Source organism: Rana temporaria, chromosome 6 (assembly GCF_905171775.1).
Source record: "Rana temporaria chromosome 6, aRanTem1.1, whole genome shotgun sequence".
NCBI classification, from domain to species: Eukaryota; Metazoa; Chordata; class Amphibia; order Anura; family Ranidae; genus Rana; species Rana temporaria.
In genome coordinates, this window is record NC_053494.1 from 200,632,714 (window position 1) to 200,651,175 (window position 18,462).

The window sequence follows — 18,462 nt, forward strand, 5'->3', positions numbered from 1 at the left end:
ACTACAGGCTTTCCGATTTATCATTAATTCCAATTAATCAAGTCAAGTGAGCCCCGGCATGCTGTATGTGACAAGGACTGATGTCGGTGAAGTCGCCTGCAGCAAAGAGTGAATTCCATCTCCTGGAGGAGGAGCTGCTCAGCACACGGAATGCACCGCCTGCAGGTACAAGTATGCTGAGAGAAGTACATTCTTTATACTGTATGTACTGCACAATCCTCCACTCAATACATATACTGCATGCTTAACAACTGAGCCAAGAGGATTTAGATACAGTGGAAGCTCGGATTGCGAGTAACGCAGTTAACAAGCGTTTTGCAATATGAGCACTGTATTTAAAAAAATCGGGACTCGGTTTGCAGCGCGGCGATCGGTGATGCGGGGTGTCAGTCTGACACTCTGCATCTCCGATCTCGGTAAAGCGCCTCCGGCGGAGGCTCTTTACCACGTGATCAGCCGTGTCCAACCACGGCTGATCACGATGTAAACAGGAAGAGCCGTTGATCGGCTCTTCCTCACTCGCGTCTGACAGACGCGAGTAGAGGAGAGCCGATCGGCAGCTCTCCTGACAGGGGGGGTTCGTGCTGATTGTTTATCAGCGCAGCCCCCCCGTGGATGCCAACATTGGACCACCAGTGAGTGCCCCCAGTGCTCAGTAGAGCAAAAAAAATAACACAATCGATGCCAATCAGTGCCCACAAATGGCAACATGGGCACTGGCTGAAATGATGCCATCAGTGCCACCCAGTGTCCATCAGTGCCACCTCTTAGTGCCCATCAGTGCCACCCATAAGTACCCATCAGTGCCACCCATAAGTGCCACCCATGAGTGCCCATCAGTGCCGCCAAAGAGTGCCCAGTGCCGCCTATGAGTGCCCATCAGTGCTGCCTATGAGTGCCCATCAGTGCCACCTATGAATTCCCATCAGTGCAGAATACCAGCGGTGCCCATCAGTGCCACCTCATCGGTGCCCATAATTGAAGAAGAAAACGTACTTATTTACAAAAAAAAATTCCCCCCCAAAATTTCGGTCTTTTTTTAGTTGTTGCGCAAGAAATAAAAATCGCAGAGGTGATCAAATACCACCAAAAGAAAGCTCTATTTGTGGGAACAAAATGATAAAAATTTCATTTGGGTACAGTGTAACACGACCGCGCAATTGTCATTCAAATTGCGACAGCGCTGAAAGCTGAAAATTGGTTTGGGCAGGAAGGTGCGTAAGTGCCTGGTATGGAAGTGGTTAATGGCTGTGGTGGGTGGGAGGAGTTGGGAATTCAGGTTGCTTGCCGTCGGAGGCCCACCAGAGTGGGTTGACCCTTTAACTGCAGGCGCAATCTTGGGTTAGCAGGTTTGGGACAACTTCATAACGAAAAGAGAAGCCTCCGTCCGTGGTGGTTGTTACTCTCAGTGGCTTCATGGTGCTGGGCAATGCGGCACAACAATTCCCCCAGTGGAGGGCAGCACTTAGGCCATGGCTAGGTGAACAGGTGCCGTGGCAATAGTGAAACTGGAAGCTACCAGGGTACACAATCCATTGGTTCCAGCCAAGTTCCTCAAAGGTTATGTTTATAGAACCCCGATGACACTGTGCGCTATCTGCTCCCAAAGCCGGAGGGCGCTGTAGGAGCTCTAGAACAGACGGAGACCATGGAATGGTTGATCTGCGGCCACGTTGGGCTGGAAGAGTATGAAATGTAACGAAGGGAGTATTTTCGGGCTCGTTTGAACATGGACAATTTGGACAATGCACCATCAACACAAAAAGACTTCTAGTCAAGTAACTGTGGAAAGCTGGAGCCAGGTAAAAAACAGTCCAGTCCCCCATCTTCTGCACCTTCGTGGTGTCCACAGTGACCGGTTCTTCCTCGGAGAGCACCTGGATGTCCACCTGTAGGTCCCTCTCTTTATTGTCATTACTAACTGGGTCACCTGCCTTGGATCTTTCACCATTTGGAGAGTTGCCAGGTGGTAATTTCTGCCCATGGCAAAGAGACTGATTAGTAACTGCTGAACGGAGCTCTGGCGCCCCCCTAGTGGGCATGGTTTGGTGCAAGGTAGGTTTGTCCGTTGTGGATTTTTCAGTATAAAACCAGAACTGCACTGATGAGATTCTACGACTGAGGATGTGACTGGAAGGGCGGAAGATATACGTATAGGTGTTTCCACCTCCAGTTTTAAGAGCTTCAACATCTGGAGTCTCACAAAGAACATCTGTAAAAAAAAAAGAATGCAACTTAGTTCCGGATCATTACTTAATAGACTTTCCTTTACGTTAAAGAAGAATTTTATACAACAATATAAACTGGGTTTAAAGTGGAGTTCCACCCATAAATATAACATTACATCAGTAGTTTTAAAAAAATGTCATTAGTCCTTTACAATTTTTTTTTTTTTTTTAGATGCCTTCAAAGTGTTGTTGCTAGGCAGAATAGTTAATCTTCCCACTTCCTGCACCTAGGTGCTTAATGCTTCCTAACCTACACCACACAGACTCCTGGGAATGTAGTGGGTGTAACTTTCCAGGAGTCTGTGCACTCCCCAGTCTCAAAGAATCATGTTACTTGGACAGCACAGGTGCTGAAACCTGATCTGACACTGCTTGTGCAGCACTGAGCATGTGCCAGATCTGCAAGGCTGAAATCCAGGAAGTCATACAGTCTGGCTTCAGGATGCCCACACTTAAGATGGCCCCAGTCAATTTCTATTTTATAAAGTGTCTAAATGCTGTAACAACCTAACAAAACGGACCTTAGTTTACAGACTAACTTTACTAGAATACATTAAGCTTGTGTATTACAGGGGTATTTATATTTAAAAAGTGAAATTGTGGCTGGAACTCCGCTTTAAGTGATACATAACACAAAGGGCTAGACTCACGTACGGCGGCTTAACTTTTGTGCGGGCGTAGCGTATGTTATTTACGCTACGCCGCTGCAATTTAGATGGGCAAGTGCAGTATTCACAAAGCACTTGCTCCGTAAGTTGCGGCGGCGTAGCGTAAATTGGCCGGCGTAAGCCCGCCTAATTCAAATGTGGAAGAGGTGGGCATGTTTTATGTAAATTAATCGTGACCTCGCGTAAATGACGATTCGAACGAACGGCGCATGCGCCGTCCGTGGACGTATCCCAGTGCGCATGCTCCAAATCACGTCGCAAATAGTCAATGCTTTCGACGTGAACAGCCCCATTCACGGACGAGTTACGCAAACAACGTAAAATGTGAAAAGTTTGACGGCTGTCTGACGTCCATACTTAGCATTGGCTGCGCCATTTTTTTGGTGGTTTATCTTTACGCCTGGAAACGCCTTCCGTAAACTGCATATCTTTACTGCGACAGCCGTGCGTACGTTCGTGAATAGGCGTATCTTGCTGATTTACATATTCTAGGCGAAAATCAGCGTACACGCCCCTAGCGGCCAGAGTAAATAGACATCTAAGATACGATGGTGTAGGAGACTTACGCCGGTCGTATCTTAGCAACATTTAAGCGTATCTCAATTTGAGCATACGCTTAAATATATGACGGCGCGGATTCGGACTTACGATTTGATTCCAGAAGAGGGACAGGCACAAATAAGGGACAACTTGAGGGGAGCCCTGTAATCGGCCCCAGGGCCAGTTCAGCCCTGCTCCTGGCTCTCCCTGGCGATTCCAGGGGGGGGGGGGGGGGGCAAACGACCCCCCTTGCCCTATGGAGCGGACGCCCATGCAGAGATCTACTGCTCCCTGTCATTGGGAGCAGTGATCTCTGTAATGTTCTATGTAGCCCACCCCCCACAGTTAGAATCACCCTAGGGACAAACTTAACCCCTTGATCGCTCCCTATTGTTTAACTCATTCCCTGACAGTGTCATTTACACATGATCATTGCATTTTTATAGCACTGATTGCTGTATAAATGACAATGAATACAATTATCCCTTATTTTGTAGACGCTATAACTTTTGCGCAAACCAATAAATATACGCCTATTGCTTTTTTTTTTTTTTTTAAACATGTAGAAGAATACATATCGTCCTAAACTGAGAAAAAATTTTTTTTTATATATATTTTGGTGATATTTATTATAGCAAAAAGTAAAAAATATTGTTTTTTTTCAAAAACATTATTACCTCCTGCTCCTTTTTGGGGGAAACATTGGGACAAGGTGCTTTGCAAAGTTAAGGAGGCCTTGCTGCCCCCCTTCTAAGGTACCCCCATAACGCTAAAAGGCATGTGGAGTGGAATGGTCTGGTATGGGGGGGGGGGTTGCACGCTTACTGCCCTCCCTTGCCATCCATCCTGCATGCCTGTTTGCTGGTTGGAATCCTAAGTGGAACACCACGCCAACGCCAATAATTACCATATAACCTCAGAGGGACTTTCTGTGTCAGGTGACATATTGTTAAATTTTAAACCAGCCCTGTCCTGGTATATAATTTACAATACAAATAGATCCTCACCGCTGTAAATAGCACACAGGTGTAATTATTTGCACATATAATTATGCGCGATGCGCGGCTTTTAGCGCTTTTATATTTTTTTTTACACTGAATTCAATACACTCCAATATCTGCGATGTTTGGGGCTAATTTACAGTTTTCTCAATCATAAACAGCGACCCTGCTGGCGAGTTTGGCATCCTGATTTTTTTCCGCATTCACCTAACATTTACCGTATTTATCGGGCTATAACGCACCCCGGCGTATAGCGCGCACCCCCGAACTTGAAGGAAAATTCCTGCAAAAAAAAAAAAAAAAAATACTTACAGTTTGGATGCCCCTCGTCGGTGTCTTGCACGTCTTCCATCGCGTCCTGCCCGTCGTCCATCGCGTCCTGCCTGTCGTCCATCGGCGGCCTCGTCCGGTCCGGCGTCCTTCGTTGTGTCCTCCACGCTCGATCCCCGCTTCCCGCGCTGTGTTCGAACCACTGCGCCGACATATACCGAGCGCAGTACACTCGGGCATAGTCTGGCGGGCTCGGCTCCTCTCGCGTAAAGGACGTACAGGACGCACAGGACGTGACCGCGAGAGGAGCCAAGCCTGCCAGACTATACCCGAGTGTACTGCACTCGGTATATGTCGGCGCAGTGGTTCGAACACAGCGCGGGAAGCGGGTATCGGCATATATCGCGCACCCACGATTTTGCCCTGATTTTCAGGGCAAAAAAGTGCGCGGTATACGCTGAAAAAAAAGGTACTTGTCAAATCACATGCCAAATTGATGGTTATTGCCGGCAATGGAACCGCCTGAATCGGTGCAACACGAACTTTGCAGCGCTGCACCGATTCCAAAAAGTAGTTTCTGTAGTACTTTTGGTGACTTTGGGGTGCGATTTGTATAGACATCTGTGCAGGAACTCGCACAGGAAATCTCCCCCCGGCCATAGAGGTGATCAAAGATGATCTAGTCTTTGATCACCTCCTTAACCAGCCGGCCGCATCGTTGGATCGTTTCTGACTTCACTTTGGTTGGTTAACCACTACCCGACGGCCGTACGACTTTATACGGCCGCGGGGTGGTTCTGAATCTCTAACAGGCCGTAAAAAGACGGCCTGCGCGCGCATCCAGTGGGGCGGGCGCGCGTGCGCGACCGACGGCGGCGCGCGCGTGCTCGTCGCATCGCTGAGATGCCGATGCGAGTGCCTGGCGGCCGTGATGTCCGCCAGGGACTCGGGATCGGCGGCTACAGGGACAAGGCGTGGAGCTCTGTGTGTAAACACCGAGATCCATGTCCTGTCAGGGGAGAGAGGAGACCGAACTGTGTCCCTTGTACATAGGGACACAGATCGGTCACCTCCCCCAGTCACCCCCTCCACCTAGTTAGAACACAATTTAGGGTACACATTTAACCCCTTCCTCACCCCCTTCAATGCCAGTCACATTTATACAGTAATTAGTGCATATTTATAGCACTGATCGCTGTATAAATGTGAATGACGCCAAAAATGTGTCAAAAGTGTCCGATGTGTCCGCCATAATGTCGCATAATGTTGCAGTCACGAAAAAAAATGCTGATCGCCGCCATTAGTTGTAAAAAAAAAAAAATAATAATAATAATAATAATTCTGTGCCCTATTTTGTAAGCGCAATAACTTTTGCGCAAACCAGACGCTTCTTGCGATTTTTTTAAAAAAAATTTCCCCCAAAAATATGTAGAAGAATACGTATCGCCTAGACTGAGAATTTTTTTTTTTTTTTTTAATTGGGCTATTTATTATAGCAACAAGTAAAAAATATTGTTTTTTTTCCAAAATTGTCGCTCTATTTTTGTTTATAGCGCAAAAAATAAAAACAGCAGAGGCTATCAAATACCACCAAAAGAAAGCTCTATTTGTGGGGAAAAAAGGACGTCAATTTTGTTTGGGAGCCACGTCGCACGACCGCGCAATTGTCAGTTAAAGTGACGCAGTGCCACAAGCTGAAATTTCACCTGGTCAGGAAGGGGTATATGTGCCCAGTAAGGAAGTGGTTAATATGCATGCTAACTCCGGATCAGTGCAAGCAATCAGGATTGACAAGAATGTTATGTCATCATGATGTTTCTGATACAAATGTTACTAATTTGAGCTCTTTAGCAGATATATAGCGGATTCACACACCACTGGCGCCGACGTATCTCAAGATACGCCATCGTAAGTACAAATGTGCGCCGTCATATCTATGCGCCGACCCACAAACTAAGATACGCCTAAAAATAGGCTTCATCTGACCGACGTAACTTGCCTACGCCGGCGGAGAGTGAGCGCATATTTACGCTGGACGTATTTGGCGCTCCCATTCATTTTCTATGCACATATGCAAATGAGGGAGATATACGCCGATTCACAAACGTACTTGCGCCCGACGGTTTGCGTAAGTCGTACATCCGGCGTAAAGTTATTCCCCATATTCACCGTCGTATCTTAGGCTGCAATTTCAGGCTGGCCGCTAGGTGGCGCTTCCGTATGTTTACGCAAATTAGGTAGATACGGCGATTCAGAAACGTACGTCCCGCCGGCGCATTTTTTTACGTCGTTTACGTTTGGCTTTTTCCGCCGTATAGTTACCCCTGCTATATGAGGCGTAGCTAATGTTAAGTATGGCCGTCGTTCCCGAATAGGGCTGGACGTAATTTACGTTCACGTCGAAAGCAATGACGTTTTGCGGCGGATTTTTCGAGCATGCGCAAACGTCAAATACGCGGGGTCAACTGCAATTTAAATAAAACACGCCCCCTACATCCCCATTTGAATTAGGCGGCCTTACGCCGCAACACATACGTTACGCCGCTGTAACTAAGGGCGCAAGTTCTTTCTAAATACAGAACTTGCGCCCAAAGTTAGAGCGGCGTAACGTATCGGAGATACATTACACCAGCAGAAAGATGCGCGCATCTTTCTGAATCTGGCCCCTTGTCTCTCTGCGCTGCGTCGGCGTAGCGTAAAAAAGATACGCTACGGCGGCATAAATATGCGCCGATGTATGTGAATCCGGGCCATAATATCTATCTCAGCATGACACTGCAGCTGTAACTGTAGGTAGAAGACCACATTGTCTACTGGAGCTAGCATTATGCTGACATCTAGTGGTGAGTTTTTATAGCTACACTAGCTTCTTCTTTTACAGTTTTTCTCCATTGTTTTGGCTCATTTCTTGAAACAGAAATGACATTCTCAAAACAACATGGACAAATCTCCAAACCACTTCGCAATTGTTCACAACTGAATGGCATTTCTCATTCATTTCATCAAATTGCAAATGTCTCAGTACATGTCTCACTTTCTCAGTACATCTTTCAAATGATTTAGTACAAGTAGCCTACATTTAGCACAATTTCCAATTGAATAGATCTTGTTGATCTAAACTGATTGTCATTTCTTCAGTCTAATGGTCGTTCTCTCCAAAATGTGTCAGCGTAATTTCATTGTTTAAGTCATCACATGCACAATAGTCTGTTCAATTGTCAAAATGATTCAGGAACATAATACCATGAATACCATATATGAATCTCTTGGAACATTTGATAAAATGATTACAGCAATTGACAGTCGGGTGCAACTAGAACTTGACTAACGAAGGAGGAGTTGGAGTTGGTCTCAGATGACCAATCAAACAGTATGTTTAGTTACTGTACCTGACAGGTGCTGTCCATATACATGCCAAACATGTATATATAGAGCTTGACCATGCGGGAGCAGTACAATTTCTGAACATGGAGTCATCTGGCCAAGTAAATGAACAATGGCAACTGTCTGCTCGATGAAGAAGAAGAGGAGGAGGAGTAAGGGTGTGTGGTGGTGGAATAGGGGGAAGAGGCCGAGGATCACGAAGACACCATGCTGTCCCTGATGAAATTCGGCCACAATTATAGACCATGTCATCAACCATGGCCTCACAATCAATGATGGAATTATATAATGTATAGGACAGGACACTGTGCATAGAGCAACAAATATGTTTATTCATTTACATATTCATTTAGTGCAGTGTTTCTCAATTCCAGTCCTCAGGCCCCCCCAACAGGTCAGGTTTTCAGGATTTCCCTCAGATGAAAAGGCTGTGGTGATTACTAAGGCAGTGAAACTGATCAAATCACCTGTGCAAAATAATGGAAATCCTGAAAACCTGACCTGTTGGGGGGGCCTGAGGACTGGAATTGAGAAACACTGATTTAGTGTGTGTGATAGGCCTACAGTATTACAGTATCTTACCTCAGTGGGATGTTACGTAGGATACTAACAATGACATGAAAAATATTGTAGATGTAGCGCCTGTGTACTTCCAAGTACCGGTGCTATTACTGTAAAAGTTAAGGGATAATCAGAGTGTAGTTGACTCTGATTCTGATTGCAATTTTACAAAGGGTCTCTGTTTCAGCTGGGCTGTGCTGCTGGTCCATTCTGTGGTTGCTGGGGTGTCATACCACCCCGGGGGGACAGTGGAGTCCAGGCTGGGGTGCCTCTTGCCAGCAGCCAATCGGGAGGGAGTTTATCTCGCGGGGCATGCTGGGGGAGGGTACTTCTGGAGCAGACGCCATTGAGGCGGGGTTCTTTTCCTGAGGTGGCACCCACCTTTAGGGTGACCACACATCACGGCCCCCCGGCGAGATGGCCTACCAGACAGGGGTGCGCGTGCCACGCGGTGTTCCTGGTTCCAGGACCATGTTGGCCCGGAACATTTAAAGCTGTGGCGGGGCCCCAGTATTCGACTGGGTCCCCAATTCTGAGAAGAACATGTACCCCAGGTTTGGAACCACTGGAATACTGGCCAATAGTATATTGAACTTGTGGAACATAGAACATTCCTATGTAGCTGTCTGTAACTCTAGTGTATGACTCTTCTGTATGACTGATTTGATGTTTTCTTTTTTTACTCTATTGTAGAGAATAATGGCACTGGAAGGAAACGAGACCTCTCGCATACCCGTGTATGTGGATGAGGCTGGCTTCAACCTGGCCAAGGGCCAAAGACGTGGCCGTAATTTTATTGGCCACCGGGCCACGGTGGATGTCCCAGGCCAGCGAGGGGGCAATATAACTATGTGTGCTGCCATTTCTGAGAATGGTGTGGCCACTCACATCCCCAGTTTTGGCCCATACAATACACAGAAGCTCCTGATCTTTTTGGACCGCCTTCATTTGGATTTGATCCCTGAAAATGAGAGAGGTCTCATACGGCCTCACCTACCACAAAATATAATTGTATGGGACAATGTGAATTTTCACCATGGCTCGCTTATCAGGGCCTGGTTCACTGCTCATCCAAGGATGGATATGGTGTTCCTACCACCTTACTCTCCTTTCCTCAATACTATTGAGGAGTTTTTCTCTGCTTGGATGTGGAGAGTGTATGAGCATCGGGCTCAAGATCAGAGGTCCCTGATCCAATGGACGCTGCCTGTGAGGATATTACAGGAGATCAGTGTAGGGGATGGTTGGGACATGCACGCTGTTTCTTCCCTCGTTGCATCACAAGGGAGGATATTACAGGAGATCAGTGTAGGGGATGGTTGCAACATGCACACCGTTTCTTCCCTCGTTGCATCGCAAGGGAGAATATACGCTGTGATGTTGACGAAAATCTGTGGCCAGACAGACAGCAGCGTGTGGATGGGCAGGAGGGTGAGGATGGTGGACAGGAGAGGGAGGGTGAGGACAGCGACCAGTAAAGAGATGTTACAGTAGTTGTAAAACTCCAGCTTTATTTACAGCATTGTAGGCTAAATGTAATTTTCCTTGTTTCATGTTTGTGCATTTATATTTCCGTATATATTATGCTGTATACATTTTATTTTTACTCTGAAGTATGGAAGTTACCGTATTTATCGCGATATAACGCGCTCCCGCGTATACCGCGCACCCCTAAAGTTGCCCCGAATCCTGTGGAAAAAACGTTTTTTTTTTTACTTACGGTTTTGGTGTCTTGCGCGGCGTCCATCGGCGGCCTCGTCGGGTCCGGCGGCCGTCTGCAGCTTCGGGTGTCCTCTTCGTCGGGTCCGGCGTCCTTCTGCGGCGTCCTCGCGTCCTCCCCGCACAGAGTTTGAATACTGCGCCGACATATACCGAGCGCAGTACACTCGTGTATCGTCGGGCAGGCTCGGCAACTCTCGCGCTGACGTCCTGTACGCTCAGGACGTCAGCGCGAGAGGCGCCGAGACTGCCCGAAGATACACGAGTGTACTGCGTTCGGTATATGCCGGCGCAGTATTCAAACTCGTGGCGGGAAAGTGGGTATTGGCGTATACCGCGCACCCACGATTTTGCCCTGATTTTCAGGGCAAAATAGTGCGCGATATACGCCGATAAATATGGTACTTTGTGTGTGAATGATAATGGTTACAATACTGTAAAGTAATTTTTCCTTGGCAGTATGAGTGCAGTGTGTGATGTCAAACCTTGGAGGCGACTCTTACCCTAAAATCTTTTCTTTTTTTTCAGTTTTATACACAATTGTATTCAATTAGCTAGACAAAAACTGTACAGTAACCATTGTCAATGAAGGACTGGGCTAAGACTGAAAGGTGGACATGAGGGATATTTCAATGGTCCTCTGCCATAGAGACAAAACATCTAAACATTTTGACTTGCGGTGCTTACACAATGCCAAAGGGGTGAAGCATTTTGGGGGCACTGACTATTTGAATGAGAAAGAAATTTAGTTTTGACACATGAGTAAACTGTTTTGGGAAAGATATGAACTTTTGAAGGTGAACCATGGTGTTGTGCCGAACCATCCAGGTTATTTTGGCAAAAGTACCAAGAGAGCTGAGAACGTCCGGTCTGTATCAAGAAATGAGCCAAAGCAATTGAGAAGAATCTTTGCCATTTTGAGGGCATTGACTCTTTATATGGGAAATGAATATGGTTTTGAAGCAAGAGTGAACAGTTTTGGGAGAGATATGAGCTTTTGCACATGAGTTATAGTGTTGTGCTGAACTGTAAGACTGTTATGCCAAATGATCTGATGCCCCGTACACACCATCACTTTATGTGATGAAAAAAAATGACGTTTTTAAAAACGTCACTTTAATTGACTGTGTGTGGGGGAAAACGTTGTTTTATGTCTTGTAAAAAACGACCAAAAAAAATTGAAGCATGCTTCAATTTTATGTGTCGTTTTTCAAAAGTGCACTTTTTACTTCACAGAAATTGACCGTGTGTAGCAAAAAACGTCGTTTTGTAAGACGTTTTTTCATCCACGAATGCCCAGAAGCAACTTCAATGGTAAAACGTGGTGGAACGTAACCTCACTTTGCAAGAACATTGTGAGAAAAACGATGGTGTGTAGGCAACTTCGTCTTTGAAAATTGAAGTTTCAAAAACGTCATTTTTTACTTCACAGAAAGTGTCGTTTTTTTTCATCACATAAAGTGATGGTGTGTATGCGGCATTAGAGTTTTGAGAATGTAATTTCTGTTTCAAGAAATGAGCCAAAACAATAGAGAAAAACTGTAATCATTTTTTTTTTTACTAGTATTTTTTTTCATGACTGCGACATTATGGCGGACACATCGGACACTTTTGACACATTTTTGAGACCGTTATCATTTTCACAGCGAAAAGTGCTTTAAAAATGCATTGATTACTGTGAAAATGACAATGGCAGTGAAGGGGTTAACCACTAGGGGGCTCTAAGGGGTTAAGTTTGCCCTAAGGGAGTGATTCTTACTGTAGGGGGGCGTGGGGGACAGACGATCAGTGACACTGCCACAGAGAAGAACGGGGAAGGTGTGTTTACACTCACCTCTGCCCGTTCTTCAGCTCCCGATTGCAGGACACCGATGGCGATCGGGTCCACAGGTCCCTTGGGCGTGGTCACGGAGCTTTGGACCGGGTCGCGAGCGCGCCACCGGCATATGGTGCGTGACCCACGGCTGGACACTTAAAGGGCAACGTACCTGTACGTGCTTGTGCCCAGCCATGCCATTCTGCCGACGTATATCGGCGTTAGAGTGAATGAAGGGTTCAGGGAACCCCCGTAGACCCTGAAACACCGACAGTAAAGGTGGGCCGGCGTTAGGCGGTCCTTAAGTGGTTAACTGAAACCGAAGCCTGCGATGTCCCAGATTTCCTCGCCTCCACGAAGCGTCCATCTTCCTTCCGGGGGTCGCAGGAGCCACCAGTCAGGGCATGACCTTTACTGGAAACGGCACGGCATGACCTTTCTAAAGTGCGCATGCGCCGCATACATCGGAGCATGCGCAGAAGAAATCCTCATTCGGGCAATAGTAATTATCTCCTAAACCATGTAGGTTCAGGAGATATTTCTAGCACCTACAGGTAAGCCTTAATCTGCGGAGGGCCCCCCAAATTACTAGAGGCCCCGCCTGGTATGAAGTCATTTTCAGCCCCTCACCCCGCTTCTCAACTCATTGGCTGCATGGCAGAAGAGGTAAGAAGTCAGCACCCCCCGCTTCTCACTTTAATGTAAGATGTAATTTCCGACAGCAGAACACCCCCTCCCCCCGCTTCTCAACTTTAATCTTTAACCCCTTCCCGACCTCCTCATGTAAATATACGTCAGCAGAATGGCACGGACAGGCACATGTACGTGCTCTGCTTGACGTGGGTCGGGGGTCCGATCGGGACCCCCCCCCCGCTACATGCGGCGGGCAGATTCCCACGGGGAGCGATCCAGGACGACGGCGCGGCTATTCGTTTATAGCCGCTCCGTCGCGATCGCTCCCCGGAGCTGAAGAACGGGGAGAGCCGTATGTAAACACGGCTTCCCCGTGCTTCACTGTGGCGCTGCATCGATCGAGTGATCCCTTTTATAGGGAGACTCGATCGATGACGTCATTCCTACAGCCACACCCCCCTACAGTTGTAAACACACACTAGGTGAAACATAACTCCTACAGCGCCCCCTGTGGTTAACTCCCAAACTGCAACTGTCATTTTCACAATAAACAATGCAATTTAAATGCATTTTTTGCTGTGAAAATGACAATGGTCCCAAAAATGTGTCAAAATTGTCCGAAGTGTCCGCCATAATGTCGCAGTCACGAAAAAAAATCGCTGATCGCCGCCATTAGTAGTAAAAAAAAATAATGAATAAAAATGCAATAAAACTATCCCCTATTTTGTAAATGCTATAAATTTTGCGCAAACCAATCGATACCCGCTTATTGCGATTTTTTTTACCAAAAATAGGTAGAAGAATACGTATCGGCCTAAACTGAGGGAAAAAAAATTTTATATATGTTTTTTGGGGGATATTTATTATAGCAAAAAGTAAAAAATATTGCATTTTTTTCAAAATTGTCGCTCTATTTTTGTTTAAAGCGCAAAAAATAAAAACCGCAGAGGTGATCAAATACCACCAAAAGAAAGCTCTATTTGTGGGGGAAAAAGGACGCCACTTTTGTTTGGGAGCCGCGTCGCACGACCGCGCAATTGTCAGTTAAAGCGACGCAGTGCCGAATTGTAAAAACCCCTTGGGTCATGTAGCAGCATATTGGTCCGGTCCTTAAGTGGTTAATGTGACATGGGCCCCAGGGAGGTCAGGATCGGCACTGATCTAGGCTTACCTGTAGTGGAAAGTGTGTTGTAAGGGTTTACAACCACTTTAATGGCTAATTTACAATAGTGTTAGCCCTCTAAAGTGTGATCTGAGTTGGATCACTTTTCATAGGGTGTTTGATAGGCAGTGAGGAGGTATTATGTTGCCTCCTCACTGCGTATTTTAACCCTCAAAGTCCCCACCACCACGCTACAACTTTCTGCATTGTGGGCAATTGTGGCGTGGCCTCAGTTACTTGAATGGGCCGGGTTCAGCGGGTGGTACTGCCCACCAAATGCAACAAGGGGTTCAATTCTTGCTGCAGCCGCAAAGCTAAAGCCTCATACACACGATGAGATAATCGCAGAATGATTGTCTGTTTTTTGTTGGCATGCTATTGTCATAAAGAAAAGGAAGAGGTTACTAAAGCTACGAAAATTCTCAAGTGACAGAATACAACTTGGCAAGTGATGTAATATATTCTTTCTTTTCTGAGCATGTGCGGTTTGGTCACTCAATTTTTTTCATACAAATACTGTACCAATTACAATAAAAAAAAATTTGTGCTTGTCCCTTTGGATATTTTTGCATGAACTGTCGTGATCGTTTCTTGAAAGCTGTGTACTAACAATCAGATTATTGGACGATCACTCCAAATGTGTTTTTTTTCCATCAGATTTTCTCATCGTGTGTATTAAACAGAAGGGTCATGACCATGGGCATCCGCTGAAATCTTTTCAGGGGGGGGGGGGCACTTTGGTAGCGGTGATACAGTCGCATTCAATTTTTTTTTTCAAACACTAGCGGTGGTTAAAAGTGCCCGCCAACGACCGAATAGCGCAGCTAAAACGATGGTAAAATGCCACTTTTTAGCGGCGCTTTACCGATAACGCGGCCAGCTGGCAGTGTGAAATAGCTCTTGAGATAATTCAGCTCTTCAACACCTTCTTGATTTTCCAGGGGGGGTCATTTGCTCCCCCTTGCCCTATGGAGCGGACGCCCATGATCATGACATGTGTACACCCCCTTTCAGGGGAGCAATTGGGAGTCATAAAAACGTGTCTGAACTGCATGTTTTTACTGCCCCCAACCACAAGTGTAAATGAGCCCTAAAGCATGCTCTGATATCCAGGGGCAGACTGACCATTCGGGCACCCGGGCACTGCCACTAGGGGGCCCCATCAGGGTGGCCAGACTCAGTAAAACCAGGGACAGTATGTAAAAATCTGTGTTTTTAAAAAATCCCAAGATTATAGCTGCCCCGCCTCTCCAGTACCTTTTCAGTGTGTGTATGTGTATTCTTAGGTGGATTCAGAGAGAGTTAGGCCGGCGTATCAGTAGATACGCCGACCTAACTCGGAATCTGCACTGTCCTAAGTTTAAGTGTATTCTCAAACTGAGATACACTTAAACCTATCTAAGATACGACAGCCTGTGCCGTCGTATCTTAGGGTGCAATATTTAGGCTGGCCGCTAGGTGGCGCTTCGGTTGAGTTTGGCGTAGAATATGTAAACGCCTATTCACAAACTTACGTGCGCCCGTCGCAGAAAAGATACGCCGTTTACGTAAGGCGTTTTCAGGCGTAAAGTTATTCCATCAAATAGCTGGCCTAGTCAATGTTAAGTATGGCCGTCGTTCCCGCGTCAAAATTTGAAAATTTTACGTCGTTTGCGTAAGTCGACCGTGAATAGGGCTGGACTTAATTTACAGTCACGTCGAAACCAATACGTCCTTGCGGCGTACTTTGGCGCAATGCACACTGGGATATGTACACGGACGGCGCATCCGCCGTTCGTAAAAAACGTCAATCACGTCAGGTCACACCACATTAACATAAAACACGCCCCCTCATCCTAATTTGAATTAGGCGCGCTTACGCCGGCCCTATTTACGCTACGCCGCCGTAAGTTAGGAGGCAAGTACTTTGTGAATACAGTACTTGCCTCTCTGACTTAAGGCGGCGTAGTGTAAATACGATACGCTACGCCGCCTTAAAGTTGCGGCGCTCTATATGAATCTAGCTATCCGTGTGTATGTATACTGTGTGTGTGTATTGTGTGTCTGTGTGTGTTTACTGTGTATGCAGGGCTTTTTTTCTCAGAGAATGGGTTCAGGAATTTACCCATTTCGAGTCACCCCTTGTCTCCGCCCCCTACCCACCTCTGAGCACTGTTCCTTGGTTTCACCCCTACCCACCTCCCAGTACCGCCCCTTTTAGGGAATACAAAGCCAAGTATCATTTTTTGGTGCTAAGCAACAATAGACCCCCCCCTCCCCAATAGACCCTCCACAACAATAGACCCCAACATCCAGGATGACTAGACCATCCAGCAGCCAGCAACAATAGACCCCCAACCTCCAGGATGAATAGACCCTCCAGCAGCCAGCAACAATAGACCCCTCCCTCAACAGTCGATCCCTTTCAGCAATAATTCCCCCCCCCAACAACAATAGATCCCCCACTGGCAACAATAGACCCCTCTGCAAAAATACAGTAGATCCCCCAGCATCAATAGACATTGGAGACATTTAATGCTGGAGGTGCCGGAACTGTGTTCCCCCACGTTCCTGCTGAAAAAATGCGCTGTGTGTATGTATACTGTATGTGTGTGTGTGTATACTGTGTGGCCCCATAATCTATTGCCTGGGGGCCCCATAATCTCCTATTGCCCAGGGGCCCCATAATCTCCTATTGCTCGGGGGCCCCATAATCTCCTATTGCCCGGGGGCCCCATGAGTTGACAGCGGGTGGGCAGTACCACCCGCTGAACCCGGCCCATTCAAGTAACTGAGGCCACGCCACCATTGCCCACAATGCAGAAAGTTGTAGCGTGGTGGTGGGGACTTTGGAGGTTAAAATAAGCAGTGAGGAGGCAACATAATACCTCCTCATTGCATATCAAACACCCTATGAAAAGTGATCCAACTCAGATCACACTTTAGAGGGCTAACTCTATTGTAAATTAGCCATTAAAGTGGTTGTAAACCCTTACAACACACTTTCAACTACAGGTAAGCCTAGATCAGTGCCGATCCTGACCTCCCTGGGGCCCTAAGCAAAATGACATTGGGGGGGGCGCACTGCCGACAGTGACATGTCACATTAAAGTTGAGAAGCGGGGGGAGGGGGTGTTCTGCTGCCCATAATCTCCTATTGCCCAGGGGCCCCATAATCTCCTATTGCCCGGGGGCCCCATGAGTTGACAACTCATAGGGCCCCCGGGCAATAGGAGATTATGGGGCCCCTGAGCAATAGGAGATTATGGGGCCCCTGGGCAATATGAGATTATGGGGCCCCCAGGCAATAGATTATGGGGCCACACAGTATACACACACACACACATACAGTATACATACACACAGGGCTTTTTTTCCCATGCTGATATCCCATCTACCAACCTGAAGAGGGGAACAGGATGACCTGAGAAGTGTCCTCAATGACAGCAGAACTTTTTTGGCTGCTCCTTTTCCGTAGGATCCTCTTTGCCACTCTGGTAGGTATTTGAGGCTTGTCCGGTGACTCTTGAGACAAGGCAGAAACCGGCGGGGATCCCAGCGCCTCCATAATTTGTGTCTTCACCTTGTCCAGGATGAATGTGCGGTCGCCATCTGGAATCTCACAGCTCTGCCCCATCCTAACACACAATGGGACCAAAAACAGGAGAAGGACCAATGTAGTAGACATGGTGGTGTGATGTCCACTGGAAATGTATCCCACCTCTATCGATCACTGGGGTCCTCTCAGTTCTCGGTCTCCCAGGCTCTGTGGTTTTCTGGCAGTCCTTCCTCCTTTGGGTTCTGACCTTCTCTTCCACAAATGCAACTTTGTTGCAAGTCTCTTTGATTTGGCTCTTCTAGAGATCTTGTCGTAGTTTCTCCACTTTTCCACGCACACGTGACTTCTCCCTAATGTATATCACCTCTCTGGACTCTTCCCGTAGTATAGAACGTTTTCTTAGTTTCTTTTTGGCTGTGTTGGCTCTGGATGTCCCAGGCAGTGCCTTCTTGCCGATTCTCCAGTGTATTATCAAAGCTGGCAGCCAGGAGAAGATGGGCGCACACACAATATTATCTTCAGCTTGGAATGTATTGTTTGGCCCAGGGATAAAACTGCGATCAGGCCAGGCTGACCCGTCATTTCACACGGGAACAGCCCTCCTCACTCAGGAAAGGCCTTGAGACTCATAAGATCTGCAGTGTCATTAAAGAGCAACTCCGGGCGACAAGTAAAATAGATTGGCTATAATGCTATTGAAGAAATATAGCATTTCCCTTTATACCTAGTTCATTGCTGCTAGATTCAGCAGGCTTTTTATGGTGCTCTTGGGTAGGACAGCAGCAGCTCAGTGGGGAACAGGGCCGTCTTAATAGCATCATGGGCCCCTGGGCAAAGTAATGCTCTGGGGCCCCTACAATGGAGACAGTGCATGTAAACAGAAATCAAGTAGGTAGAAGGTAGGGGATATCTAGGGTGTAGAGGGGTCAGAGTGCTGGGGGA

The 18,462-nt window shown here is 46.9% G+C and overlaps 1 protein-coding gene across 1 annotated transcript; it reads right to left on the minus strand.

Annotated features, from left to right (window-relative positions):
* Positions 1-1,189: 1,189 nt before the first annotated feature.
* INHA (inhibin subunit alpha) lies at positions 1,190-18,075 on the minus strand. Its single transcript, XM_040358073.1, has 2 exons — positions 17,364-18,075; positions 1,190-2,212 (listed from the first exon to the last, which is right to left on the minus strand). Exons 1-2 carry the CDS (start codon positions 17,647-17,649, stop codon positions 1,320-1,322), a joined length of 1,179 nt encoding a protein of 392 aa, XP_040214007.1. The 5' UTR covers positions 17,650-18,075; the 3' UTR covers positions 1,190-1,319.
* Positions 18,076-18,462: the final 387 nt, after the last annotated feature.